At 43.1% G+C, this 27743-nt stretch overlaps 2 protein-coding genes across 2 annotated transcripts in view; both read left to right on the forward strand.

Moving 5' to 3' along the window:
- Positions 1-377: 377 nt before the first annotated feature.
- On the forward strand, positions 378-20798 carry ATP6V0A2 (ATPase H+ transporting V0 subunit a2). The gene is made up of 20 exons (XM_042441632.1): positions 378-699; positions 1377-1455; positions 4696-4793; positions 5002-5139; positions 5530-5630; positions 6254-6380; positions 8832-8914; positions 10081-10174; positions 10699-10911; positions 11074-11224; positions 11523-11662; positions 12647-12792; positions 13331-13421; positions 13866-13984; positions 14441-14651; positions 15907-16026; positions 16144-16263; positions 17114-17231; positions 19012-19183; positions 19453-20798. Exons 1-20 carry the CDS (start codon positions 583-585, stop codon positions 19550-19552), a joined length of 2538 nt encoding a protein of 845 aa, XP_042297566.1. The 5' UTR covers positions 378-582; the 3' UTR covers positions 19553-20798.
- An 883-nt stretch (positions 20799-21681) lies between these two features.
- DNAH10 (dynein axonemal heavy chain 10) overlaps positions 21682-27743 on the forward strand; it is a 69714-nt gene continuing 63652 nt past the window's right edge. The window contains exons 1-4 of the mRNA XM_042442069.1: positions 21682-21901; positions 23628-23696; positions 24865-24992; positions 25967-26075. Of these exons, the coding sequence (XP_042298003.1) occupies positions 21682-21901; positions 23628-23696; positions 24865-24992; positions 25967-26075 (526 nt within the window). The remainder of the gene's footprint in view (positions 21902-23627; positions 23697-24864; positions 24993-25966; positions 26076-27743) is intronic.

Genomic DNA, 27743 nt, shown 5'->3' on the forward strand with positions numbered 1-27743 from the left:
GAAGCCTAGGAAAGCTCCTGCTGCCAACTTCTTCCTTTCAGTGAGCCTCAAAGGGGCTGCAAGGTCTCTACAGACTGAGCCCAGAGACCAACACGGCTATAGCTTTGCCTTCTCCCACTCACAGAGCTGAGTCAGCGCTTCTGCTCCTGAGGGAGGTTTTTTTTGGACTCCATTTCCCAGCACCCTCCGCCACCTGGGCCAATGGTTTGGGCTTCTGGGAGCCGAAGTCCAAAAAACACCACTTGGCAAGATACAGCCGCTGACTGGAGGACGGCCACCATAGAGAGGTGGGGGATAGAGCGGCACCGGAAGCGGGAGCCTGGCGCCGCTCTAGCCCAACGACGCTGCCTGGGGCGCTCTGGCAAGAGGCGCCGGAAGTGGGGGCAGCTGAGGAGGCGGTCGTTGTGTCAGCCTCCTCTTCCATGGACTCGAGCCGGCAGAACCAGCCCAGCAGCAGCAGCAGCAGCGAAAGGAGGGCGGCGAGACGGCGGTGGCGGCGCCAAGGGGAGCGGTGACGCCGGCGACGCCTTGCTGGCCCTCAGCCCCCGAAAGCCCGACTCGGCGGGGTTCCTTCCCTGGGCCATGGGCTCCCCGTTCCGGAGCGAGACAATGTGCCTGGCGCAGCTCTTCCTCCAGGCGGGCTCGGCCTACGAGTGCCTCAGCGCCTTGGGCGAACGCGGCCTGGCCCACTTCCGAGACGTGAGTAGCAGCGCCTCCCGCCCTTCGGGCGAGCTACTTCGGCTGCAGCCACGCTGGAGAAAGCCCCCGCTTTGGGACCCCGCTTTAACTGCCCTGGCGCAAGGCATTCGGGGCAGACCTGAGGCAGTTGCATGCTAGGGAATCCTGGGATTGAGACTTCATGGGATTGTCAGCCCTTTCTGTACTGCAGAAAGTCTCCAGGTCGAGGCTCAGGGCTAAGGAATTCTGGGGGTTTGTCAGACATTGAGCCTTCTCTCTCAGAGAGCTCTGGGGCACAAAAAACTACAATGCCCAGGATTCCCTAGCCCTGAGCCAGAATGGTAGCTTATTGGGGCCCCAGAGCGCTCTCTGACAGAGAAGGCTCAATGTCTCACAAAACTGCACTTCCCAGGATTCCCTAGCACTGAGCCAAGGCACTTCAAGCGGTCTCAAACGGGGCTATTTCTGCAGGGCGTTTGGGACCTTTAAGTGCCCTGGGGATCAATGCTATGGAGTTTTGTGAGACATTGAGAGCTCTGGGGCCACAAGAAACTACAATTCCCAGGATTCTCTAGCCCTGAGCCAGGTCAGCTGACCTGCTTAGCGTACAAGATCAGCTGGGATCTGGTGCCTTTTAGTGTGTTTTGGTAACTACGTATTCAATAAATGATGTAAATGCCATTTCCCCATCTTTCTAGCTCAATCCAAGCATCAGTGTATTCCAGAGGAAATACGTGAGTGAAGTGAAGAAGTGTGAGGAAATGGAAAGGATCTTAGGTAAGCTTGAGAATTGTGAGGAGGCTTGCTATGGCTTCAAGTTGTGTTAAGCACTAGGTGAAGGAAAGGGAGCATCTCTGATTTCCCTGGCAAAAGCGGAGGTTTGGGCCTGAACAGACAGGCCAAAATAAAGCTGCTTTGGGTCCCTTTGGAGGTATGCTGTTTAAATGACACACACATCTTAAGAGGCCAGAAGCTGCCCCAAAGCTTTGCTTCAGTCCTAGAGCCTGGCTTTGGTGCAGCTTCCAGCCTCTTAGGACACATGCATCATTTAAACAGCATACCTCCAAAGTGACCCAAAGCAGCTTTATATTGACCTGTCTTTTCAGGCCCATTTGCTTCAGGGCTGTTTCATGTGTACCTTTCTCATAATGAGATGTTTCCATGTGGAATATTGTGCTGTCTGTCAATGTGAAGGTGAGTCAAGTGAAGGGAGGGAGAGACTGAGCAATCCAAGAGTGCTCCGTAAATGTATAGCTGAGGTTCAGGACCTGTTCTTGATACGCTGCCCATGCCATGGTTGCTCTGGCTGACGATCTTCGTCTAGGCATTGACAGAGGAAGCGTGTCCCTGTTGGTGCTTCTAGACCTCTCAGTGGCCTTTGATACAATAGATCATGACATCCTCTTGCAACGCCTGGGAGAGTTAGGAATCGGTGGCACTGCACTCCAGTGGTTCCGGTCTTTCCTCTCGGGTAGATTCCAGAGGGTGATGCTCGGGGAGAGTCGCTCCTCAAAAACAGAGATTAAATGTAGCGTCCCTCAAGGCACCATACTGTCCCTGGTGCTATTCAAGATTTATATGAAGCCGCTGGGGGAAATCATTCGCAGACATGGGGCAGGGTGTTCTCAGTACGCTGATGACACCCAAATATATTTCTCCATGTCCTGATCAGCAACTATGACAACAGATGGCATTTCTCCCATTAATCAGTGTCTTGAGGTGGTAATGGGCTGGATGAGGAAAAACAACCTCAAGCTGAATCCAGACAAAACGGAGGTACTTACAGTAGGGGCCCCCAAACCAGGTACAGGTTTGCAACCTCCAGTCCTAGATGGGGTCACGCTCTCCACAAGGGACTGTGTTCGCAGTCTGGGGTGCTCCTAGATCCATTGCTTCACATGAGAAATCAGGAGCGCCTGTTATCAGCTTCGGCTGATACACCAGCTGCGTCCTTTCCTGGAAGTAAAGGACCTAGAAACTGTTGTACATTCACTGGTAACTTCACGACTTGATTTCTGTAACGCACACTACATGGGGCTACCCTTGTGACTAGTCCAGAAACTTCAACTAGTGCAAAATATGGCAGCCAGGCTGGTCGCCGGAAAAACTAGGAGTGACCGAATAACACCCATCTTAAAATCTCTTCACTGGCTGTCTATCAGTTTCCGGGCACAGTACAAGGTGTTGGTTATAACCTTTAAAGCCCTACATGGCTTGGGTCCAACCTATTTGAGGAATCGCCTGCTCCCATATAATCCGCCCCGCACCCTCAGGTCCTCTGGGAGGAATCTATTGCAGCCTTTAAAAACCAGACCAACTGCTACCTCCCAGAGGGCCTTCTCTGCAATTACTCCCACACTATGGAACAGTCCGCTGGACAAGATTCATCAAATAGCCAGTTTAGACAGCTTTAAAAAAGCTGTCAAGACGGATCTCTTCCGGCAGGCCTTTCCTGAATAAAAGTGTCCAGCCACAGAATGACTGCCCCCCACATCATGTATCAGCCCACCGCTCTGTCCTCGCTGTATTTTTCATTGTGTTTTTAATAGATATTTTAATTGTAACATGTTTAATCCTGTTTGAAGGGGGGAATTTGGGACATAATTTGGTAAATGTGGATTTTAATATGTTGTGAACCGCTTTGATTGTCTAGTCACAGAAAAGCAGGATACAAATAAAAGTTTTATTATTATTTATTATTGCACAAAGCCTCACATGAGTCAGCTTTCACCCTGCCTTAGCATGATTAGTTTTTCAAATCAATATAGGTTAATGTTTAAAAACCCTTTCAGCTGTGACGTCCTTAATGTATGTGTGTTTTATTGCTTTGCTTTTTGCTGGAGTTTTGGTAAGCTGCTTTGTGGGCCTTTCTAGAAGGTGGGGTACCTTTCAAGCCTTCTGACCTACTCTGCCTCTCTCTTCCTTGAGTTAGATCCCCTTCTGAGTAATAGGAAAAGCCTATTAGCATAAAGTGTGACTGGAAGCTATTGAATTCCCCAGCTCTGCTGAAAACACTTCTCTGTGTTACTAATTGCATCCTCATGCTTCTAGGATCCAGAATTGATAGTAACATAGTTAATATGAATTTGAAATTTTCTACCAGGTGACAATATAGCAATATTGTTGCCGTCTTATATTCAAGTTACTTAATTGCTTGGTAGAGGAATCTCTCCACTACATCCAGATCGGATTACGGTGCTATATCCATATGGGATGGTCCTTAGATGAGAAAGTTCAGTTGGTCCAAAACATTTATGTTAGGAAACTGGTAGAAACACAGTTGTATAACATCTGTCTGACACCAGATACACGTACCAACTTTTTTTCTGGTTCATAGTATGGTGCTAGTTTTGACTTTTAAAACTGTAAGTAGACTAAAACTGGATTATCCAGTGGACCAACTTCACCTGTACAGATTTACATGTCATTTAAAGATGTGTTGTATCAGGCTTTGCTCTCTGGCTTTGCTTGCATTTGTTGAATATAAGAGACAGGACCTTTCCTGTTGTGGCTTCTTGGTTGCAGAATTTCAGTTCTGCAGAAAGCTTTGTTTTAAAAACATCTTACCATTACTTTTAAAAATCAGTATACTTTTCAAATTCATATTATTATTATTATTATTATTATTATTATTATTATTATTATTATTGAGGGCTTGCCAGTCAAAAGTTAAGTTTGTCAATCATTCCTGACGATTACCTGCATTCTGCCTTTGCAGGGAAGTTCTGAATCCTTTTTATTATGTATGCACATAATGCTGTAATAAGGCCTGAAAAGCCTGAATAATGCTTGACTACACAGTTAAGGATCCTTTGCAGTCCACAGAGATTCCAGAGAAGACAAGTCAATGTGGGTAGAGTGCCTCAAAAACAAGAACTTCGAGTGCTGACTGCTTTAGAGGGTTGAAAAAAGGTTTTTGATTTCGGGGGGGGGGGGGGGGGGAATCATAGAAATATACCCTTTGAGTTAGAATTCTCTCTTTAAAGGTTTGCTCTCTCTCTCCTCTGCTTACACCAGGATACCTGGTGCAGGAAATTAAGAGAGCGGACATTCCTCTTCCAGAAGGAACTGTTACCCCGGCTGCCCCTCCACTGAAGCAGATGTTGGAAATCCAGGTAAAGATTAAATAAAGTGATGCTGTCCTGTGATATCCCTGCTTTCTTTGTGCATTGGGAGCTACAGATAGAGGAGTATATAAATGACTGTTCTCACCTGAGCCAGTGACATAAGTCATGGATTGAGTGTGACAATTGACAACCACTGTCTTGTGGTTATTTTAGCTAATGTTTGGTACTCAGAATGCATTATTTTTCTACATCTCAGGAGCAGCTGCAGAAGCTGGAGGTGGAATTGAGAGAAGTAACAAAAAACAAGGAAAAGCTGAGGAAAAACCTCCTTGAATTGACAGAGTATACCCACATGCTGCGAGTTACCCAGTCCTTTGTCAGAAGAACTGTTGAGGTACTGCATATATTGTGCCTGCATAGTTCTGAACTGTTAAAACCAAGATAGGAAGAAGGTAGGCTTTGAGCCACTGACTGCTCTCCAGTGACCTAGTGCCTGATAGTGGCTGGATTCCTGGAAAGAACGCTGACCTGGATGGAGCTTACTCTGCTCCTGCAAGGTGCCAAATTGGGTTGGATCTAGATTTAGTCATGCTACCAGCAAACTCACTTAAATCAGAGGACTCATGTAAATCATAGTTCTCATTGTTTACACTGGGTTTGCATTTTGAAAGGAGGAAAATGTGCAACATCAGTGCACATGTTTTGAGTCTTTGTGATCTGTGTTCTTTTGTGATTTAGTGATACTAGAGTGTTCTAAACCCTTCTTCTAAAATGTTGTTATTAGATTGAGTCCTGTTTACAGACTAATTATGAAGAATTCCCAACCCTAGAAAGTGAACCCTTAGCGGACTACAGCTGTATGCACAGACTTGGTGCCAAATTGGGGTAGGTAATGAAAATCTGTGATACTATATAGCACTACCATGTGGGCAGTCAGCAGCACCTGGTGTAATACTAGAAATGTTAGACTGGCTGTCTTACATTTGGAAGGGAAGGTTGGATGTTTTTGTTCATATAAATATATGTAGTATAAGATGGCTTTTGGGAATGCACAAGCTCATCTACTTGTGCATCAGTCCTATTTTATGCTGAGTGTGTATAGCTTGCATGCATAAAGTAAATGCTTAACATGCAATTTAATTATGATTAATTAGATACAAAGGTCATGGAATTCAATAGAACTTAGTCCCTAGTAAGTGTGGCAGAATTCTAGTCGATATTTCTTTTGAAATTTCAAACTGATAATATTTCATTGAATATAAAAAAACCCCCAACATATTAAACTTAAACCTACATGCTGAAAATTCTGCTGTAATTCTGCTCATTTCTGTTGTAAATGGTGGGATTAATTCATTTGTTGGATATGAATCTATTTAACTGAGTGGAGTGGTATTGATGCACATGATTGGCTGAATTATCTTAATTTGCAAAACATCTGAATACCCAATCTTCCTTGTTTTGCTTGGCAACCATATGAAATTTAGTATATTTTGTCTTTTGTAATGTAGATTTATATCTGGCTTAGTTCATCGAGCAAAAATTGAAGCCTTTGAAAAAATGCTCTGGCGAGTCTGCAAAGGATATACTATTGTTTCTTATTCAGAACTGGAGGAATGTTTACAGGATCCAGATACGGTGAGTAACCATGGTGGATAAATAACAATGTATTTCTGAAAGTTGGTGCTACATCACTGCTCTGCATTTAAATTGAGCATCTACACCAGGCGTAGGCAACCTTTTTGAGCCGTGGGCCGGGTTGCTGTCCCTCAGACAATTGGGGGGCTGAAGTCGGGGGGGAGCTTCCACCCTCCGGAGGCGGGGCCATGTGCCGGGGGTGGAGCTTCCACCCTCCAGGGCAGAGCTGCATGCTGGGGGCGGAGCTTCCACCCTCCGGGGGCAGGGCTTTTTCTGCTCCCTTTCCTGACCTCCAGCTGTCTGAGAGACAGCTAGAAGTGGGGGGGATTGGGAGAGGAGGTGACAGGCGTGCGCCTGCTCCTCCTGCCTTTCCTTGGCCCCCAGCTGCCTCTCAGAGACAGCTGGGGACCAGTAAGGGCCCGTGAGGGGCAGGAGCAACAGGTGCGTGGCCCCTGCTCCTTTCCTCGGGGCTTTGCCAGGCCTGAGGTGTCCTCTGAAGGACACCTCATGTCTGCCGAAGCCCCGCAGGGAGGAGGAGGAGGCCAGTGGCCCCTGCTCCTTTCCTCGGGGCTTCGCCAGGCCTGAGGTGTCCTCCGAAGGACACCTCAGGTCTGCTGAAGCCCCCAGGGAAGGAGAAAGCGTGTGCCCGCCCGCCCTCCTTGGTCCCTTCCTTCGGCCGAACGGGCTCCAAGGGGCCCTTTCGGCCGAAGGGGAGGGAGGCCAAAGGGAAGGGCTTGGGCACCCGTCCCAGGCCCTTCCCTTTGGCCGAAAGTGCTCCAAGGGGCCCTTTCAGCTGAAGGGAAGGGCTTGGGCACATCGCCGTCCTGGGCTCCTCCATGTCCTTTGCAGCCCCAGATCTCTCTCTCCGGAGGGAGGCCTGGGGCTGCATGGGCCGCGATGGAGCCCCAGAGCAGCAGGCCACCTCCTGGGCTCCTCCCCCAGATCTCTCTCTCCGGAGGGAGGCCTGGGGCTGCATGGGCTGCGATGGAGCCCCGGAGCAGCAGGGGATCGCCAGCGCTGGAGGCCTCCCCCTCTTTCCAGGCCCCATCAGAGGCCGGCAAGGAGCTGGCAGGGGCCGCCAGTGCTGAAGGCCTCCCCCTCTTTCCCGGCCCCGTGGGCTCCTTCCCAGCCTCCGCGGACGCCAAGAAGGAGGAAGGAGGCCGGCGGCCCCCCAAAGGCCCCGCGCGCTCAAGGGAGAGACCAGGGCCTTTGGCCTCTCGCGCGAGCGACCTTTGGCCTCGTGTGAGGGCGTGGGGCCTTTGGCCTCTCGTGTGAGAGGCCAGTTCCTGCCGCTGATTGCCGCTGGCGCGGGGCCTTTGGCAATCAGTGGCAGGACCGGGCTTGGGCCGGTCCCCTGGCCTTGCCGGGTCGCATGCGGCCCGCGGGCTGCCAACCCCTGATCTACACACAAAGTGGAATTCCCATGCATGGGCATACAGACAGAGGATTGCATTCAGAGTGAGTTAGTCAAGCAAGTTCTAAAAATGGCTCCAGGACTAGAGGTTTTAACAGTGGCTTGCTTTCAAACATGCAACATTTAACGCAAACATATTTTAATCATGATGTAACTTCCAGGCTTGATGCCATTTTAAAACCTTGCATTCAGATTCATAAACAATGGTCTTTGGATTGGGAAGTCATAGGACTGTGGTCATTGGATGGGAGACTGCCAGTGAACACCAGGTGATGTAGGCTATATTTGAGAGGAAGGGAGTGGCAAAACAACCTCTGAGTAAACACCTATGAAATTCATGGTGTTTCTATAAGTCAACAGGTGACTTGAAGGTACATACACATGCCTTCTCAGACTCACTGGCTGTGAATTTATTGTTTTATGGTTTATATGTAACGGAAGAACTATAATGAGCCAGAGGCTTGTGTACTGCTGCCTTCTCAGTGTGGGGTTTTGAAGTGTTAACTTTGGTTTTTATTAACTGCAGCTTGTTTCATCCAAAGCTGACAGACTGTGGCTTGAAATGAACATTGTTAAGGCTGACCATAGATTATCAGCTTCAGACAAAACAACACAATGTAGTTAATCAAAATCAGAAGGGAAGGTTTCTGAGCTACTCCTTGTAGCCACATGGAAGAAGAGCATGTGAACCCATAGCCTACTGTCGCTTAATTATGTCATTATAAACTATGGTTTATTGTAACATGTCATGCAGCCACTGACTGACAAACAGGTTTACCTGGTGCCTCCTTATGTGTACCTTCAGAGGAGCATGGCATAGTTCAATGAAGTAAATCATGGTTTCACTAGTCATTGGGGATATTCTGCTTGCACCATGGTGCATGTGTGTTCTCTGTATTTATCTCTTTAGTGAACACACTTTTTTAAAGGCATTTTTTAAAATTGCATATTGGTTCTGTGTAAATGGTGGGCAGATCACGGATATAGTGGAACTGTAAACCAAAGCTGAACTCAACAATTTGACATTCACTTTTCAGGGAGAACCTACCAAGTGGTTTGTTTTCTTAATATCCTATTGGGGTGAACAGATAGGCCAAAAAGTTAAGAAGATATGTGACTGGTAAGGATTGTTGTACCATTCATATTTGCTAATGTTCTTCTGCATTTTACTTGCTGAGATATTTCTTTTGGATTATGTTGCCTTGGAGTGTGGTGGGGTCTCCTTCAGAGGTTTTTAAACAGGCTGGTGGTCTCCCAACTCTATGATTCTATGAATTTACTGAATGTGGTCCTACTGAATGTGTGAAGTCAGTATAGTCCATAGGTGTTTAAAAAGCATTATTTTTGTAGGACTTCCATGAGACTACTCTCAAGGCCAAGTTCTTGCACTGAAGCTAATTCATACATAATTTTAGGATGACACAGTTAAAATATTAGGCATACATCCAAAAAGGTTATGAATTTTTGGATTGACATTTTGAACAATAAACAGTTGAGAAAACAATCTATGTTTTAAAGGGGGTTTTGTGCCTCAGAAAGAAAGAATTCCACATACAGTCCGTGTACATGGATTTTATGGGGTGTGAGTGTACATGGAACCAAAACGTGTGTCAACATCATCACTTTTGTAAAACAGAGAAAATTATTTTGTCTCTAGTTTTCCATAGTGTCAAGTAGGCATAAAGTATTAGTTCCTATTAAAAAGAACTGGGGAAAGGATATCAAGTACTGTACTGGAATTGCAATGACCGGATAGTGTACATTATCTTACAGAAAAATCTTCCTGTTATATAGGTTTTAGAAATAATTTGGGGGGAATAAATATATGGAGTCCTTTCAAACATTGTGTTTATTATTTTAAAAGAAAAATATTCCATAACTAAAGTTTTTAAACCCCCCTCCCAATTTTTCCAATTTTCCGGGAATGAGAAAGGATTTTCCCCCTTTTTCTGCATAAGTTTCTTCGACCACAGGCTTTTCATACTGCATAAGAAGGTTCATAATGGCAAACATGCTTTCAGTGACACTTGTTATTACTCCCTCATAGATTTCCGAGGAGATTCAGTATTTCCCAGAACACAGTTTGAAAACCCATTGTAATCCATTTTGTCTCTAGTTTCCTGAACCTCTGTATCAAGAACTGTTTTCAGGGGTGTTCTTTTTTTTTTCTTTTTCCTTGCAAGGCAACATTAAGATTTGATCAACCGGCAGTTACATTTTACAGCCCTGCTTTTAGTTCCTTTGTTTGACTCTTTCATAATAATAGATTGATATCTTTTTGGCCAGCTACCATTGCCATGTTTACCCTTATCCCAGCAATTCTGAAGAGCGCCAAACTGTTATGGAGGGACTGCAGATTCGCATTCAAGATCTTCACATTGTGAGTAGAATTACATTAGTATTTAATTTTCTGTGCCTGCTGGTTAGGGGAAAAAAAAATTAATATTCACATGGAAGACTGTTAAGACATGTTCAAGACAAAAGGATGCAGCTTTCATCCATATGGACTGTCATATAGACCTGGGATAACCCCTTTCTATATGTTTGTGGCAGTATTTTTATTTTCTGGGTGGTCTTCATAAGGTATGTACTATGCATATCATTGGCATAACATTATATGTAAATATGTACCTGCAAAAAAACAAAACAACAACAGAAGTGAAATCCCTGTTTCTTACCATGTGAAAAAACGTTTAGTTTTTTCAGATGAAATTGCTTGTAGAACTAGCAGTTGGCTGTCCTCAGTATAAATATTGAAAGACCCATATAGTTATTGATACTGGGGCAAGAGGTGATGGGACCTGTGGACAGTTTGTGTGAACTTGGTCCTTTTATTGCTAGGAAGGACTTGCTATATGTACAGTGTTTAATCTTTACACGTCTCAAAAAAATAAATCCACAAAGGTGCTGCATAAAACTGAAGATTATTTACGGCAAGTTCTAGCCAAAGCCTCTGAATCAATCTACACCTGGGATGTCCAAGTGAAGAAGATGAAAGCGATTTATCATGTGCTGAACCTCTGCAGCTTTGATGTCACCAACAAATGCTTAATTGCTGAGGTCTGGTGCCCAGTGTCTGACCTACCAAACATGCGCCGAGCCCTTGATGAAGGATCTGTAAGTGATTTCATTAACCTGGGATGAAATTCTCACATTTCCTTGGATGTGTAGATCAGGTGTGTGGGGACAGTATAGAAGTAGGATTGTATTATTTTTCTGACTCCACAAAATACACTGCAAAGAGTAATGCAGGTCACCATTGTTTAATTCTGTAACCAGAGAGAAAGTGGAGCATCTGTCCCATCATTCATGAACACAATACCAACAAAAGAAACACCTCCAACATTGATACGCACCAATAAATTCACCTCTGGATTCCAGAACATTGTTGATGCTTATGGGATTGGGAGCTACAGGGAGATAAATCCAGGTCAGTAACTCATAGATTGAAAAATAATGATTGAGAAATAGGTTTTAGCTTGATCCCACTCTCCTGTCTGTAATAGGGTTTAAAAGATCTTATGTAGTCTTTGCAATCCATGAGGGAAATATCTGTTTTTTACTCATTAGCACTGGGAGTTTGCAGAGAATGCAAAAATAAAATGCTTTCTCACTGTGTGGGGAGAATCAATAGCGCAGGTGCATTGTGGAGAATTTTGATACTGCACATGGTGTTTGCTATACAACAATTGTGCTGCAATAGAAATCTTGTCCCTCTATTTTTACAGCTTTGTTCACCATTGTCACCTTCCCGTTCTTATTTGCTGTCATGTTTGGAGATTGTGGGCATGGCTTGTTAATGTTCCTGTTCGCGTTGTTCATGGTATTGTTCGAAAATCACCCCAAACTTCAGCGATCACAAGATGAGGTAAGGAGGAACTTGATTTTTTATTCACTTTGCTGTGAGGAGAAATGAACTCCCCTGAACTCTTGGAGAGGCTGATATCAAGTGCATTATTGCATTATCAAGTGTACATTATTGTCCTAAGCACCAGAACCTCTGGCTCCACTCCTTAATCTTGCCTGCCTGTCATTCTGGACAAAAATGAAAATCCTTTCCCTCATCTCATCCACTGTTCTCACCAGTAGCTATGTTTTTATGGTAGTTATGCAGAATATTGAAGTGGCATGAGCGGAAGGACCTCTTGGGAGTGCCCTCCTTCTTGAACGTAATGCCCATTGATACATCAGGCCTTTAAGGCGGACCTAGAGATCCACTTGCTCACTCTTGCTTTCTCTTAAAGGATTTTTTTGTAGGTCTGTTACTTACTTATCTGATGAGGTCTTCATTGTGATTTAATTATTGCATTTGGACTTGCCTCTGAATCCTGCAGAAGGATATCTGATCCAACCTGTCAGCGCAGTTCTTATATTTTTATGCATATAGCATTTTGCCCTTATTAAACTCTTGTGCACTAGGATTAAACACACACATTAATTGAACGAGTTGAGGGATACTTTCTAGCCCCAAAGGATTCTAATGTAGGGCTGTGTTTAATGGTGAGGTTTAATGTTGATTTGTTTTTCCTGAATCCACTAAGAATTCCAATATCCCACTTCAATGAAGCCAAGCTACTGACAACCAGAGTATGGGTGACAGTGCTGATGAATCCCTGTACTATAAATCTAGTTCTGTTTGGCCTCTGCAACAAAATCTGGAAGGCTAAAATGTGTTGTCCTGGTGCATTATGGTTAAGAAAAGGGTGCCTCTCCTTTTGCGGAGCTTCTGGTTTATTTGGATGTGGCACATGGTGACTATAAAGCACATCTCTTAACTGGAAAATAAATTATAAAATCATGTGTATTATAAGAAGGATCTTATTTTTGATCTTATCCTTTTTAATCTTCGCAGATCATGAAAATGTTTTTCCAAGGCCGATACATCATTTTGCTGATGGGATTGTTTTCTGTGTACACTGGTCTGATTTACAATGATTGTTTTTCAAAGTCTTTTACCATATTTGGCTCCAGTTGGAATGTCTCACAAATGAAGTGGCAGTAAGTGGTTTCCATGTCATAATAAAACAAATCACTGGGGTCACATAGAAAGCTATTGTTTCTCCTCACATGTGCAGCAACCTTGCTTCCCATAGTGCATATTTTCCTCATTTTATCGGTCTATCATATGTGTATCTAGTGCCTGGCATGCTCATGATCTTTTATTGTTTCATGTTCCTTCCAAGTATGTTTTATATGTGTGCAAAATAATAAATGGATTGGAACTGAGAGAGGGGAAAGGTTAAAATTTGTTGAGAGAAATTATTTACAGGCTTTATTGTATGACAGACCTAAAGTGAAGTGTTGCCATTTGCTGATGTATGTTGGTCCTAAATAATGATTGATGGACCAATGTGGTTAATTGCAAATTTTGTACATTTTATTTCCTTTATGGATTTACTAATTTGTCATTCTACTTTGTGGTATACTTCAGTTGTGTTGAATATTTGTAGTAGGAAATCAGCTAGCAAAGAACCCCATTGATGGTAACTGTGTCGTATTAATGCCATAATTCTGTTCTGTGTGCTTTGTTTTACAGAAATGAGGATATGCTCAATAATCAGTATTTGACACTGAATCCAAATGTAACGGGAGTGTTCAGAGGAGCTTATCCTTTTGGCATAGATCCGGTTAGTGTTTTTCTCTGGATGGTGAGCCTGTAGAGGACACTTGGAAACCTTATGGAGCTTAATCATGGGTCCAGTAACTTTAGTTTTACTATTTAAAACACTTCCATTCATGAGGATATATTTGGCTGCTGCTTTTAAAAAGGGATTTTGCATACAAAAAGTCCCAGACTCAATCTCCAAGATTCCCATGAAGGGTGGGAAAGTTTCATATCGGAAATCCTGGGGAGCCTTGGTCAGTCAGTGTAGAATTGACACTGAAGACAAAACTGAGTTATATGAGTTACTTGCTGTAAAACAGCTTATATTGTTCCTAACTTCTTTTCACTTAAGAGATATATGATGAAAGGCTTTATATTGGAGCTGAGTGACATGTTCTGTTGGTCATGCGTGGCTGTGTTTTGTGACATATGTGACAGTGTTTTGTGTTTGTCTTTCTCTCTTCAGATTTGGAATCTAGCAAACAATCGTCTCAGTTTTCTAAATTCTTTCAAAATGAAAATGTCTATAATTATCGGAGTAGTTCACATGGCGTTTGGAGTGGTCTTAGGGGGATTTAACCACTTGTAAGTATGAAACTTGGGAGTAAAGTTGTAATGATTACTTTTTGTTCCTTGATTTCTGTTTGAAGTGGGAATGACTTAGAATAGCTGAACAAGTTTAGCTTGCTTTGTACAAACTAATGAACAAGGTTATCTAGCATTCAAGGTCTGGCCCAGCCGCTAAGGAGCTTTGTACGTGGCCTTATTGTTTGTCTTCCACACCCCAGTTTTCTAGTAAAGTATCTGCCATGTAACTACAGATAACAAAAAACACTTCTTTCCTTAGCCCTTGCAAGGGTGGTAGAAGCCATGAGAAAGTGGGTTGATAGACATATCTTCACAAAGACAGATGTTTATTCAGTAAATGGATCAGCTTGGTTCTTGTTAGAATATGATACACATTGTATATTATTCTGTATAAAACCGATTTCTGCTCCTGACTTCCAAACTAACCCACATCTCCTTTTGTTCTTCCATCAGGCATTTCAGGAAGATGTACAATATTTATTTAGTTTTCATTCCTCAACTCCTGTTTCTTCTATCTATCTTTGGATACCTTGTATTTATGATTGTCTACAAATGGCTGGCTTTCAGTGTGGAAAACTCCAGGTCGGCTCCAAGCATTCTGATCCAGTTCATTAATATGTTCCTGTTTTTTGGTAGCAGAGCGGACGTCCTTTTCCCAGGACAGGTTGGTAATCCTTATACAGTGGTACCTCGGGATACGAAATACCCAGGTTACGAATTTTTCGGGATACGAATAAATCCCATAGGGATTTATTGTTTCGGGTTACGAAAGTTTTTTCGGGTTACGAAAAAACTCCGGCGCTGTTTTAAATGGAGCCGCGGCAGAGCCGCGGCTTTTTTCCCCATTAGCGCCTATGGCAATTCGGCTTACGAAGGTTTTTCGGGTTACGAAATTAGCCGCGGAACGAATTAATTTCGTAACCCGAGGCACCACTGTAACTCGAAATACAGGAACAGAATTCACGGTTGGCTTCTTTTGTCTGTCTCAAATCTTAATAACTCAGAAGGTAAAGCAAAATGCAGCTAGATGGTGCTTAAATCTCTCTATAGTTGGAATAATTGCCTCTTCTGTAATGTTGGCTGGTCGACGTGTATATTTCAGTTGTTGGTATTAGGAGACATTTTAACTTTTTTTAATCTAGAGAAGTAAAAGGCTTGAAATGGCATAGCAACATTGATTTGTAGAAAAGGGAAATATACCCTAAATGGAAAGTTGAGACCAAACTGAACATAGATGTACTTTGTGGCCAAAGATGAACTGTCATATGCAGGTCTTATGGAGAAGACAGACACAACGAAATACGAAGGGTCAACTATAGTAGTGCCATGGATTCATACGCCTTATTCTCATGCCATTATTTGGAGATAGTGCAAATAGCCCGAGTAAAAAAAACACAATCTTTGCGAGTGCTCAGCTCTCACCAAGGTGATCGAAAAAGAGAAAATGCCCATACAGCAGGCAGTTATGGTGAACACTAGTCAATTCACTTCACAAATGGCTGCAGTGCATCCATGGTAGAGTTTCAGTCTCAGGGAGAGCATGTTTTTCAGGCTGTAGTGGATCTTTCAGACAGCTTTAGTGTGAACTGCAAGACAGTCTTTCCAATTACCTTCTAGAACTGTCTCACCAGGAACCTTTGGAAAAGACACAAGATGATCATTGAAGAAGTTATAGGGAAAGAAATGGGGCATTCATTTGGGGTTTCCCTGACAGATTGCCCATTTTATCTTCCTGCCAGAAATCAACCGAAGTGCTTGCCATTTGGGAGTGCCTGGGTTTTTTCTTGTACTTTCCTCTGCCGTTTTCTGGAGGAGAAGCTCAAGTGCCTGATGCATTTAGTTATGTCTCTGGCTTGCTTACAGGTAGTTTCTGTCCATATGAAACACATTTTTCTTTTGTTTCCTCCCTTTTGAAACAGATGTTTGTCCAGAAAATTCTAATCGCTGTTGCTGTGGTATCAGTTCCTGTGCTGCTTTTTGGAAAACCACTTTATTTATATTGGTTGAATAGTGGTGGCCAAGGGATCGGGACTTACAGAGTATGTATCCGAAAGAACTATGTGTGCTGGCATTTGTATACTTGATGGGCAAAACGTCCCATCCAGGGGCTAATGTACTCTGAAAATAATAGTTTCTTGAATTTTTCTCCCTTTCAGAAAGGTTACCGGTTAGTACGAAGAGAAAGCGAAGAAGAGATTGCCTTGTTGATAACTCATGATATTGAAGAGGGAAGTAGCTCTTTGGATACCAGGCACAAAGATGAGGAAAAAGAAGAGGTGAGTGCACATGTGTGCATGTATTTTCCCCCCTCCGCAATGTTTGGAATTCTGTAAAAAAAAGTAATCTCAGAGACGATGTAGGATATTATATATTTGGTGCTTTCTGTATTACTTTTGGAAGCATTTTCACCACACCTTCCTTTATGGCTATCTCTTTTATGACCAATTTGGAACATCTGCGTCCATATCCCTCCTGGATCATCTATGGTAGGGGTGGGAATATGTCAAAAATGTCATTTAGGAGAGACTCCTTGCTTTATGTGTACAAAACCAAGATAATCACATTATTTTCTAAAACAAGGCATGCCTCCCATGCTTTGTTTTAGCAAAAGAACACTTTAAAAAATGAAAGTGTCCATGTTACTTCCAGTTTCATCAGGAGGGGCCTGGTACAGTCCATGGAAAGTCTAGGGTAGTTGGCATTCACAACCCTTGAAGTTGCCCATTCTAATCTACCTTTTATTTCGGTTCCCATCTTGAACCATATTTTCTCCCATGAAGTCTTGGGTTAAAACTTCTTAGTTCTATCCCCTCTTAATTGAAGCAAAGTCTATTTAGCTGAATGCATAGGATTCTCCTATTTACCATCCTTGCTTCCTTCACAGTTCCTCCCAGTGTGTTAAATTTTCAACTGTAAGCTTCATGGGTGAGGAACCTAAGAGGTTTTATTGATCCTCTCTATATACAGCACCGCTCATGTTGTGGGTGCTGTATAAACATGATCCTTTCCTATCAGACCTCATGAAGCATGTTGCAAATAGCCCACTTTTCTGCTTTCCGCGAACCTTTTTCAGATTGATTTCTTTCCTTGTGTTCATCAACATATTTACGCAACGTTTTCTTGTAGTTTAATTTTGCAGATGTCTTCATGGATCAGGTTATCCATACCATCGAATACTGTCTGGGATGCATCTCGAACACTGCTTCATACCTGAGGCTGTGGGCACTAAGTCTGGCCCATGCACGTAAGTATCCTGTATGCTCCATTTTCTTGTTACGTCATTAACACGCCTGTGTAGAACGCCTTTCACGCTGTTGTAAACAATAAACATTATCCTGTATGCCCATGCATTAAAGCCCAAGTAAGGGAAGCAGTGGTTTCTTGCTATGTGAATTCAACCTACCTTTCTCATTTATACTATGAAAAATATACAACACTATATTTCCAGTTTAAAAATAACATATTTCCAGTTTTAAAATAATAAGTTCTGTCACATCTAGCTTTGATTTGTATTTAAAGTATGGTTTGGTTTGAGGACAAACCAAAGTTTGGAAATATGCTTGGATCATAATTTGTCTCTGTGAACGCACACAAGTGAGTTATCCTGTGTCTGTGCAGTGCCTCTTTCAGAACATTTTGAAGCAATTTGGTGATAGTCCTACCCATCTCTAGCTGACCTAAATAAGGTTTCCTACAGAAAGCTGCCAGTTCCTTTTTGTTCGCGGCTGCAGCTGCATCAATAAGAACAGCATTCGCTTTCTTGATCCTACTGGGAAGGAGCTTTAGCTTCTGTCAAGAACTGCGTCAAATGCAACACTAAGATCCTAGGCTGGGATGGGCATTAAAAAATTCATAGCAGTTGCTGTCTCCTGTGCTTTCCTGGCTGGTGTTTTTATCGAGGGCGTTTTTGCAGCTACTTGCAGCCTATGACTTTTATTCCACATTACAGAGTGGACTCAAGGTCTTGAGCTGATACCATTTTTGGGGAGGCTGTACTTCGTTCATTGGTTTTTATATACTGTTGAATTTACCTCTGGGCCATGTTGCTGAATTCCTTGGAATCTGGTCTTATTTTGGTACTATGTTTACTGTTTCAGTGGTTTTCTCCCTTTGAAACTATGTTGATATTGTCATTGTTATATGAGCATATGGGCTCATGCACGTTTCACTGTTTATTTTTGAGCTATTGTTTGTTTGGTGGCATCAGAGGCTGGATGGCCATCTGTCAGGGATGCTTTGATTTGGATTTCCTGCATGGCAGGGGGTTGGACTGGATGGCCCTAGTGGTCTCTTCCAACTCTATGATTCTATGATTCTATCAACACTCGTACCTCTTACTACTTGTATCTTGCTAGTTCCCCATTTGGATGAGTCACAGAGACCACGAAGGAGGAGAACAGCTTGCATACCTGTAACTGTACTTCTTTGAGTGGCCATCTCTGTATGCACACCATCCTGCCCATTCTTCCCTCATCGTGACTTGCTGGTTCCTTTGGATGGCTGCATTGGCGTCCATTGGAACTGGTGGATTTCAGTGGGATGCCCCTTATATAGGGCAACAGGTGACAAGACTACCACAAAATTGCTTTAGAACACTTTAGAATGCTCCAAAAGTGGCACTGCGCAGGTGCAAGACAACCCATTTGTGTGAGTTCACAGGTCACCATGGGAAGAACTACAGATACAGGTATGTAACTTGTCCTTCCCTGAGAGTTCAGGTATTACCGGAAACTGGTTAGTTTAAAACTGGAAGCAAATGCTTATCTCATAGGTGAGAAACCCTGGAGCCAATAGGTGAGCATGAAGACCTTTAGGTTATGTAGTTGGTTCTAATAAAATGATTGCATCATAATGATTTGAGGGATGGGGAGTTTTTAATTTTATTATGTAGCTTCAGAAAAATCTTTGTCCCGTAAGTGTGCATATGCTAGGCCAACAAACCCATGAGGACACACAGATTGCTTTGTTTTAGATAGGAGATGGGATTTTGGTTTAAACTGAGCTTTGTAAATACTTGTTTTTAGAGTTATCCGAAGTGCTTTGGGCAATGATCATGAGAGTGGGTCTTCGTGTGGATGCAACATATGGAATCCTGCTGCTGGTACCAGTTTCAGCCTTATTTATGGTTCTAACAGTATTCATTCTTTTACTCATGGAAGGCCTTTCAGCTTTTCTGCATGCTATACGACTTCACTGGTACGTGCCCCCCCCCCTAATTTTAATAATAAGGTGGCTTTCTAGGCAAACCGTTTTGGATTTTGTATCATAAAAATGCAAACTTTTATTTTTAAAGTAACTTATACAATGGAATCTTCTCCTGATACTAATATTTAAATGTGAAAGTAATGTTTGTTTCAGAATTTTTAGCATGTAAGGTTCAGTACATGTCCACTTTAGCCATTTTTCAAGGTTTGGATTTTCAAGGTTTGCTTTTATTTTAACAGAACATCTTCTTTTGTCTACAGGGTAGAATTTCAGAATAAATTCTACGCAGGTGAAGGATACAAGTTCACACCTTTCTCCTTTCAAGACATTTCTTTACATTTCAACGGATACGTTACATAGTTTGGTTGCTGGAGACAGTACCTTTCTGGAGTCATATGGAAACAAATCATGTCCCTAGATGTCATTCTTGTACAGTCCATTGCAGAAAAGAGCATCACTGATCGCCTTACGATACAGCCAAATAATTTTGTAACCTATAGCTTCTCACCTGGACCTTGCAAATGTGAGGCGTCTTACGAACAGGCAGAAATTGTTTCACTGTCTTGAGCATGCATAAGTGAACTTTTAAGACTGATTCCAAGCATCCGATTGCTGCTTCTAAACGTGCCCTAGCAAATTTGTTATTTCCTTTCACAAAATCCCTGCAACGCATTCGCTATGCGTGTTTACCTGGAAGTAAAGCCTATGGAACTTAGTGGGACAGTTCTGAGTAAATATGTAAAGGATAGCACTGTTCATCTCATTTGTCATTGTCAGTAATATTTCTATGCTGTTGTTGGAAGTTAAGAGAGAAGGACATTCTGGCAGGAACTGAGAACGGACTGATTTTTCTTTCAGTGCTTATAGGAAACTGTCTGACTTGATGTTATATGGACCTCGCAGAGGCTAAGCCTTTCAAAAACGTTTCTCCTCTGGTTTAGAATAAGTGCTATACTAATTCTGGCGGCTGCGCATCGTGAATTTTGATCAGAAGAGGAAGGAAAGGAAAACCACTGGATTTTGGGTTCACTGAAGAACTTGGAAGCACTTGTTCCAAATTATTTCTGGGAGATGCCTCTAAGCATGGGATTAAGTCCAGGATTTTATCCTCAACATTTTTACTCATTCCCTTCCAGGAGCACTACTTGAAGTTATTTTTTTGCAAGGTCTTAAGTATTCTAGCTGAGCTCCTCATGGTAGTAGTCAAACATTTGCATAACTGAAAGCAACGTGTGTGCTTAGGTAGCTGCTTTTCTGCCTTGGAGTTTGGAGATCTACTACTCATTGTGAGGAGTGTCATAGACTAACCGAATTAGCACCGATTTTTCTTAGGTGCCAGTTACACTCCTTTTCTATGAAGCATTCCAGTGCTAAGAGTTCCATCTTACAAAATCAGGTTCTAGCTTTCTATTGGCTTTAATGCAGCAGGCAGTTCAATACTGGATGACATTTATGTATGCTCTGTGAAGATAAGTACCTTTTAAAAGGGTTTTTTTTTAAAAAAAAAATCAAAACAAAATGGGGATATTTTAATGTAAGGAATTTTGTAAGTGGCACAGTCCTCTCCCCCCCCCCCCCTTTCCTATTCGTTTAAATAAAAACTGATTGCTACTTTTGAGAATATCTATGTATATATCTATCCTGCTTGTTTAATTGTTATCTGAAAAGGAACCTTGGGTTGCCTTTGTGGGAATGATACAAACCTGTGGAGAACCAAGGTATGAGAATGAGGAATGGAGTGCCTTAGTGTGAAAGGTTTCAGTCCTTAGGGACATATAAAAGAAATATACGAGAGAGATGAATATAGGAAAGAGCATGGATGGTTCCTAGTCAAATTTGGTTAAGGGGGGGGGGGTCAGTTTTATTTGAAGTGTAATGGAGACATAAACAGACATACACGAACGTTGGCACCGGCCCACAGATAAATGTACTTTGTACATGACAAAAGGGAGGAGGCAACAATGGGCTGACTGCCTTCCTAAAACAAATGGCAGGACTTGCCCATAGGGAAGCCATACTTGCCCCATAGGGAATCATTCATTGGGAAACGGTTGTCCAATGCTTCCCTATGGGAAAGTGTGGCTTCTCTATGGGCAAGTACATATTCCCCTATGTTTCCCTAAGGGCAAGTATTCTCCAATGCTTCCCTATGGGCAAGGGTTCCCCAATGATTTCTTATGGGCAAGCACTCCCCAATGAATCTCTATGTATCCCTATGACGGGGAAGTATTCCCCATTATTTCCCTATAGGCAAATATCCCCCAGTGTTTCCTTATGGGCAACTATTCCCCAATGCTTCCCTATGGGCAAGTCATCCCCTCTGTTTCCCTATTGGCAAGGGTTCCTCTCAGTTTCCAAGCGCCGCCATGTTTCTCCGGCGCCTGCCTTTTTCCCGCCCATTCGGGCCTCGCCGTTGCCATGGCGACCGGGGCCGCGTCGTCGGTTAGCCTGGGCCTCCTCGCCTAGGTCCGCCTGAAGCGAAGGGAGAGATGGACGACGTGCGAGTGCAATGGCTGGGCCTGCGGCTCCAGAATGCGCTGGGCATCAAGGACTCGGCCCCCTTGGAGGAGCTGCTCAACCGCAACGACGGCGAGGAGGCCGAGGTGCTCCTGCACTTCCTCAACCTGGGCACCGTCGCCAAGGAAGGCGAGCCGGCCGCCCTTTTCTTCCGCCAGGAGACCCGCCTCGACGAGATTGACGTGGAAGTCGGTGCGTCGCCTCAGCTCCCGCAAGCCCTGCGCGTCTGGAAAAGGGGGCCCTTGTCAGAGCTTTTGGACTTCAGCTCCCAGAAGCCCCAGCCACGTTGGCCAATGGCGAGGGATGCTGGGAGCTGAAGTCCAACATTCCCTTAAAGAGCACTGTCTAGGGACCACTGAGTCTATGCTCCGCAAATTGCGCCCTTTAAGAGACTTTGGACTTCAGCTCCCAGAAGCCTCAGCCATGTTGGCCAATAGTGAGGGATTCTGGGAGTTGGAGTCCAAAAGCCCTTAAAGACTAGCTAGAGTACAGTCTGGGGACCACTGAGTCTACACCAGCCTGAGGGAAGGCAATGGCAAACTCTCTCTGAACAAACCTTGTCAAGAAACCCCCCAAAAGGCTCACCATAAGAAATGACTTGAAGGCGCACACAACAACAGCAACAACATGTGTAGTAAGGAGAGAATGCCTCTAAACATGTGTAGAGTGTCCTGTTGGCTTTCAGTCTGTACCAAATAGTCCCAGTCTGGTATCCTCCCTCCCTCCATAGAAGCATTGAATGCTGCCTTTATAGGGGGTTAGGCTGTTGGTCCATCAGGTTCTGCATCATTTACAGTCATTCGCCGTGGCTTTCTAGTTTTTCCAATGAATTTTGCCCGCCCTGTTAAAAAATGCCACTTATTACACCTTTTCCATGAAATGTGTGCTTTGCCACTGAGCTTTAATTCTGCCCCTCACCTCTGGACAGTGCCTTGAATGATATATGGTGGAATGAGAAAACAAGAGTGCCCCTGAGCATTTGCAGAGTGTCTTGACTCACCACCAATAGATAACACCTTTGTGCCACCTTTCTATGCCAGCCACGAAAGGCTTTGACTTCACGTTCTTGTCTTCTTTCCTCTCCAGGGTCCAAAACACACTGCAGATATTATCCAGTTTGAGACCGCTTGAACTGCCCTGGCTAGGGAATTCTGGGAACTGTAGTGTTTGTGAGACACTGAGCGCTCTGGTGCCGCAACAAACTACAGTTCCCAGGATTCTCTAGCACTGAGCCAGGGCACTTCAAGAGGTCTCAAACTGGATTATTGCTGCGGTGTGTTTTGGACCAGAGTCAAACATTACAATGATGTGAAGTGGAAGGCTTTCACACCCGGCATCCATAGTTTTTTGTGGGTTTTTGGGGCTCTGTGGCCATGTTTTAGAAGAGTTTCTTTCTGACATTTCACCAGAGAATGCTGGCATGGAAGAGAGTGGTACAGTATATATACCCCACTCTCTTCCATGCCAGCATTCTCTGAAGATGCCAGACACAGATGCTGGCGAAATGTCAGGAATAAACTCTTCTGGAACATGGCCACAGAGCCGGAAAAACTATTACAATAATGTCTTCCAGACTGTGAACCATAGCATCTTCATGTGCGGTTCCAAGACTAAAATGAACCCACAGTGGAAGAAAACCCAGCCTGCACACACTTGAATATACCCATCTCATTCTCTGTATTATTCCCCAAGTTTCAGGGCTTCAGAAACAAGTTCCAAATTCCTGACTTAACATCTGCCTTCCAAGGTGTGCTTTTCTTTTTAGTACCGGTTTATTTCCTTGGAAGAAGCACCTCCTTGGGAGGAATAAGAAGCCGATATGGACCCCTGCCTCTCTTGATCTGAGTGGAGTAACTCCATGTGTGCATTTGGTTGTCATGTTTATGTAATATATTTTCTTTCTGTTATTTCAAAATAGATATATCGTTTGAAGACACCCTTAAAGAGAAACTGGCTGGGGTTTCCTCCTTTTCTATGGCAGATGGAAGTACGTAAGAGAAGAAGACATTAAGAAGACCCTTGCTAGTAGCTGGCCCAAGACATTTTGCCACCCAACCTTTGCTGTCAGAGAGTTGTAGTGCCACAACAAATTGCAGATCCCAGGATTTCCAGTTATTTACACTGTTGGAGGGCATGTTAGATGGAGGTTTTTCATGTGTCCTGCAAGTGGAGTTCAGTATAGATGCCTTATGGGATTGTTTGCAGAGGGTGCTGGTATTAAAAAGGACAGCCCTGTGTAGGATGCTTACTGCCACTTACAGAAGAAACATAACAAAACCTATATAAAAAGTCATACATAAATGTAGCTGTATGGTAGCATTTGCACAGGTTCCTAGTGTGCTTCCCCTTGTGAAACTCATCGTTTGGATCCCTTGATCCGTATTCCATCTTGAGTTTTGGACACATGGATTACTTAAGTCTTAAGGCAAGAAATGGATGGGAAGTCTGTAACCATAGACCTCTATTTGTCTGCAATATTTTCAGTCATGGCACTCTACTGGATTATCTGGTCAGGTTGGATTGACGGATAATATTGTGACGGTTGTGAGGGTTGGGTCCAGAATGTATTGCTGAGAGATTATTTTTATTTATTATGGCATTTATACCCCGCCTTTCAGCCCTAAAGGCTATCAGAGCGGCTTACAATTATTATTTTTAATAATTATTATTATAATTATTATTTTTAATTGAATTAGTTAAATTAATGTTAATTCATGTCATGGCTTTGGGCTTATCAGATGGCAGCATTTCCTTCTCCCCCCATGCTTTTTAGTATCTATATGAAACCTTGGAGAATTAAGTCAAAGTTTTGAGCAGCGATGGCACCATTACGCAGAAATTTAACCCTTCATGTTTGGTTCCACTGATATATGTTCTTGAACTGGCGTCTGGGTGTAGTATTGGGGTGGTTGAGAAGCAAAAAATTAACTTACATAAGGCAAAGGTACTGAGAGTTGGGAAACTGGCTGATCTTGATAGTAAATTGGTCCTGCAGCTCATAGTAGATGCTTCTGAACTCTTCGCTATTTGAGAAGATATAGGTGGCATCATTGTCTAATGGCACCCTTTGCCAGCTTAGAATTAATGCACCTGGCTTTGGTTACTATTTACACGCACGTTACTTCCATGCTTGACTACTATATCCTTTTTTTTAGAGAAAGATCAGAAAAGCAAAAGCTCTCTGCCTGAAAAACATGTTGTGATTGATTCCATGGCTTCTTCAGGCATAACTGATATTGAGCGTGAGCTGGGTATAGAAGATGGACGAAGTCAGATGCTTAAAGTAAGTCTGCTTGTTTTCACTGTTGGCTTTGCAGCGGGTCAGGAAGATTTATTACTAATATTATTATTATTATTATTATAGTTTATTTCGATAGCACTGTAAATGTACACAGCGCCGTACATACAGATAATCAAGTCAATAAAAGTATAAAACCCGCCAAGGGCGTACAATCCACAAAATACATATAAACAGTAAGTAGTAATATAAAATAGAGTTAGTTAAAAAAAACAAGCAACAATAAAAACAACAGGCAACAATTAAAAATGCCTTTCGTTTCGGCTGGAAATTTAATATATCAGTGAACCTTGTGTGAGGTTACATGAGAGAACTAGGTAACAATATATTTTGTCATTAACCCTATTAAAAGATCCTTGGTTCAGTTCCGCCTCCAGCTACACCAGTTTTCCGAGCCTCGGTTTTATGAGATTTTAGAGGGTTTTTTTCATTGTAAATCAGGGTAGGATACTTGTGGATACCTCTAGATGTTGTTGAACTCAACTCCTATCAGCCACAAACAGCATGACCGGAGTGCTCTTCTTCTGTTTCGTTTCCCAAGCCAATCTCTTTTGGTCTTTTACAAACAGATATATATATTTTTTGAAGAGTGACTTGTTACATTTTCCAATACTAGTGCACTTGGTACACTCTTTAGTGTCAAACTAGGAGGAATCTATCAAAATGAAGATGCAAGGTAGATCCTGGGAATCATATGCTAGCATTGTACTTTGGGTTAGTTAGGCAGGTAGCCTTTCATGCTTGCATGCTACACAAGGCACCAAAATAGCCTAACTCTGAATATATGTGTTGTGGGATAGCGAGTGAAGACAAAGATTGGTTTTCTGAATCATCCCAGAAAACAGAAAACACTCCATATAGATGTGTGTTTTGCAGCAGACAAAAGTTTGGAAAGATAGCTATGAATAGCTGTACTCTGTGTTTTTCTAACTTATCCAGTTTGCCCCTTTGCATTTCAGAAAATTGTAAAACGGGAAGTTTACAACCAGTATTATCACATGGTTCTGAATGACCTCTCAGAAGAATTTGTGGAGAACGACGTTGTGTATTTTCTCAGAGACACTGCAGGTATTTGACATTTTACCCCATTGCGTGCACCTGAGATGTTTTACATGGCCTGGGGCACAAATATACTGACATTATAATTACATGTTTTAGACGATAAAGAGTTTGGGAATGGGTACTTAGTTCTTTCAAGACAGTTCTTCGGACCTTGGCAGCCACCCCTTGAAACCTGATGACACCATTAGTACCGAAAATGAGATTTCAGTTGGTATCTCAAAAATATTTGAGTAAAAAAGGAGGGTCTACATGAAATGTCAAGGCGTTTCATATTGGGTATACTAGGGTGGGGATTATCTTCTGGATATTGTGAAATCGAAGGCTTTCATGGGCAGCATCCATAGTTTTGTGGGGTTTTCAGGCTCTGTGGCCATGTTCTAGATTAGAAGAGTTTATTCCTGACGTTTCGCCAGCATCCGTGGTTGGCATCTTCAGGGAATGCTGGCATGGAGGAGCGTTGGGTATATATACTGTTCTACTCTCTTCCATACCAGCATTCTCTGAAGATGCTGGAGAAATGTCAGGAATAAATTCTTCTGGAACATGGCCACATAGTTTTTTGTGGGTTTTTCGGGCTATCTTCCAGATATTGTTGCAGTCCATGTCCCATGAGCTCTAGTCAGCAGAGTTAGTGGTGAGGGATGGTGGAAGTTGCACTCTCACATCTAGATGGCCACAGTTTCCCATCTCTGGAATTTCCAGTATGTTTTTTCATTCAAATACAGCGCTCAGCACCTCAAGACTGACTTGATAAACTCCACCACTATAGCAAACATCAGCCCTCCTATACAAAACATTGGTCCTCCAGTACTCTCTCTACTTAATCCTCTAGCCTTTAATGCATCAAACAATAATCATAATTAATAAGAATTAAAAAAACTTGTAAACAGATCAAAATAGTGGTAATTATTTTTATTAATATAGGGCCTGAACAGACAGGCCAAAATAAAGCTGCTTCAGGTCACTTTGGAGGTATGCTGTTTAAATGATGCATGTGTCCGAAGAGGCCAGAAGCCATGCCAAAGCTAGGCTCTAGTCCTAGCCATGCCAAAGCTTCTGGCCTCTTAAGATGCGTACGTCATTTAAACAGCATACCTCCAAAGTGACCCGAAGCAGCTTTATTTTAGCCTGTCTGTTTGGGCCCATAGTATGTTTGGCATTTGGTGGTGGTTTATCACATAAGCAGCAGATTTAGTTCACAGTGTGAGGCCAGGGAGGAATGGAAAGCTCAGGGTAAGAGGAAGCAGATGTGGGAAAAGGTAGTGGCACATACATGTTCTCATTTGCTCCCCACTTTTGTCCCAGGAGTTCAAGTTGGCCATAGATGGTTTCTTGCAGAGATGGGTGGTAGACCCACCACCATAGGAACAGCACATCTCTGAGCTGTGTCACCCTTCCTTCCACAGCTGTTCCAGTTTGAATGGGATTACTACAGGTGCTCAACCTGGAACAGCTGCAGAAGGAGCAATGGTGAAATCCAGAGTGGACTTGCTGTTCCTGTATCACTGGCTCCATCGGCTGCCACTGGTCCCTTTTTTGCAACTGAGGATGAAAACTGGGGCGTATGTTTTCAAACCTTTTTATGACTATTATTTTGGTAGATTAAACCTGGGAAGATTTCAAATCTGTGAAATTTGTTTTGTTTCTAATTTGAACCAGATATTCACTAAATGG

This window comes from Sceloporus undulatus, chromosome 10, assembly GCF_019175285.1.
Source record: "Sceloporus undulatus isolate JIND9_A2432 ecotype Alabama chromosome 10, SceUnd_v1.1, whole genome shotgun sequence".
Classification (NCBI taxonomy): Eukaryota; Metazoa; Chordata; class Lepidosauria; order Squamata; family Phrynosomatidae; genus Sceloporus; species Sceloporus undulatus.

Excerpts from the sequence above, each read along its gene's own strand:
- ATP6V0A2 (XM_042441632.1), top strand. The coding sequence starts at position 583 with ATGGGCTCCCCGTTCCGGAGCGAGACAATGTGCCTGGCGCAGCTCTTC. Across the intron at positions 5,140-5,529 it reads TTGTCAGAAGAACTGTTGAG|ATTGAGTCCTGTTTACAGAC; the intron begins GTACTGCATATA and ends TGTTGTTATTAG. Across the intron at positions 10,175-10,698 it reads GCATTCAAGATCTTCACATT|GTGCTGCATAAAACTGAAGA; the intron begins GTGAGTAGAATT and ends AAATCCACAAAG.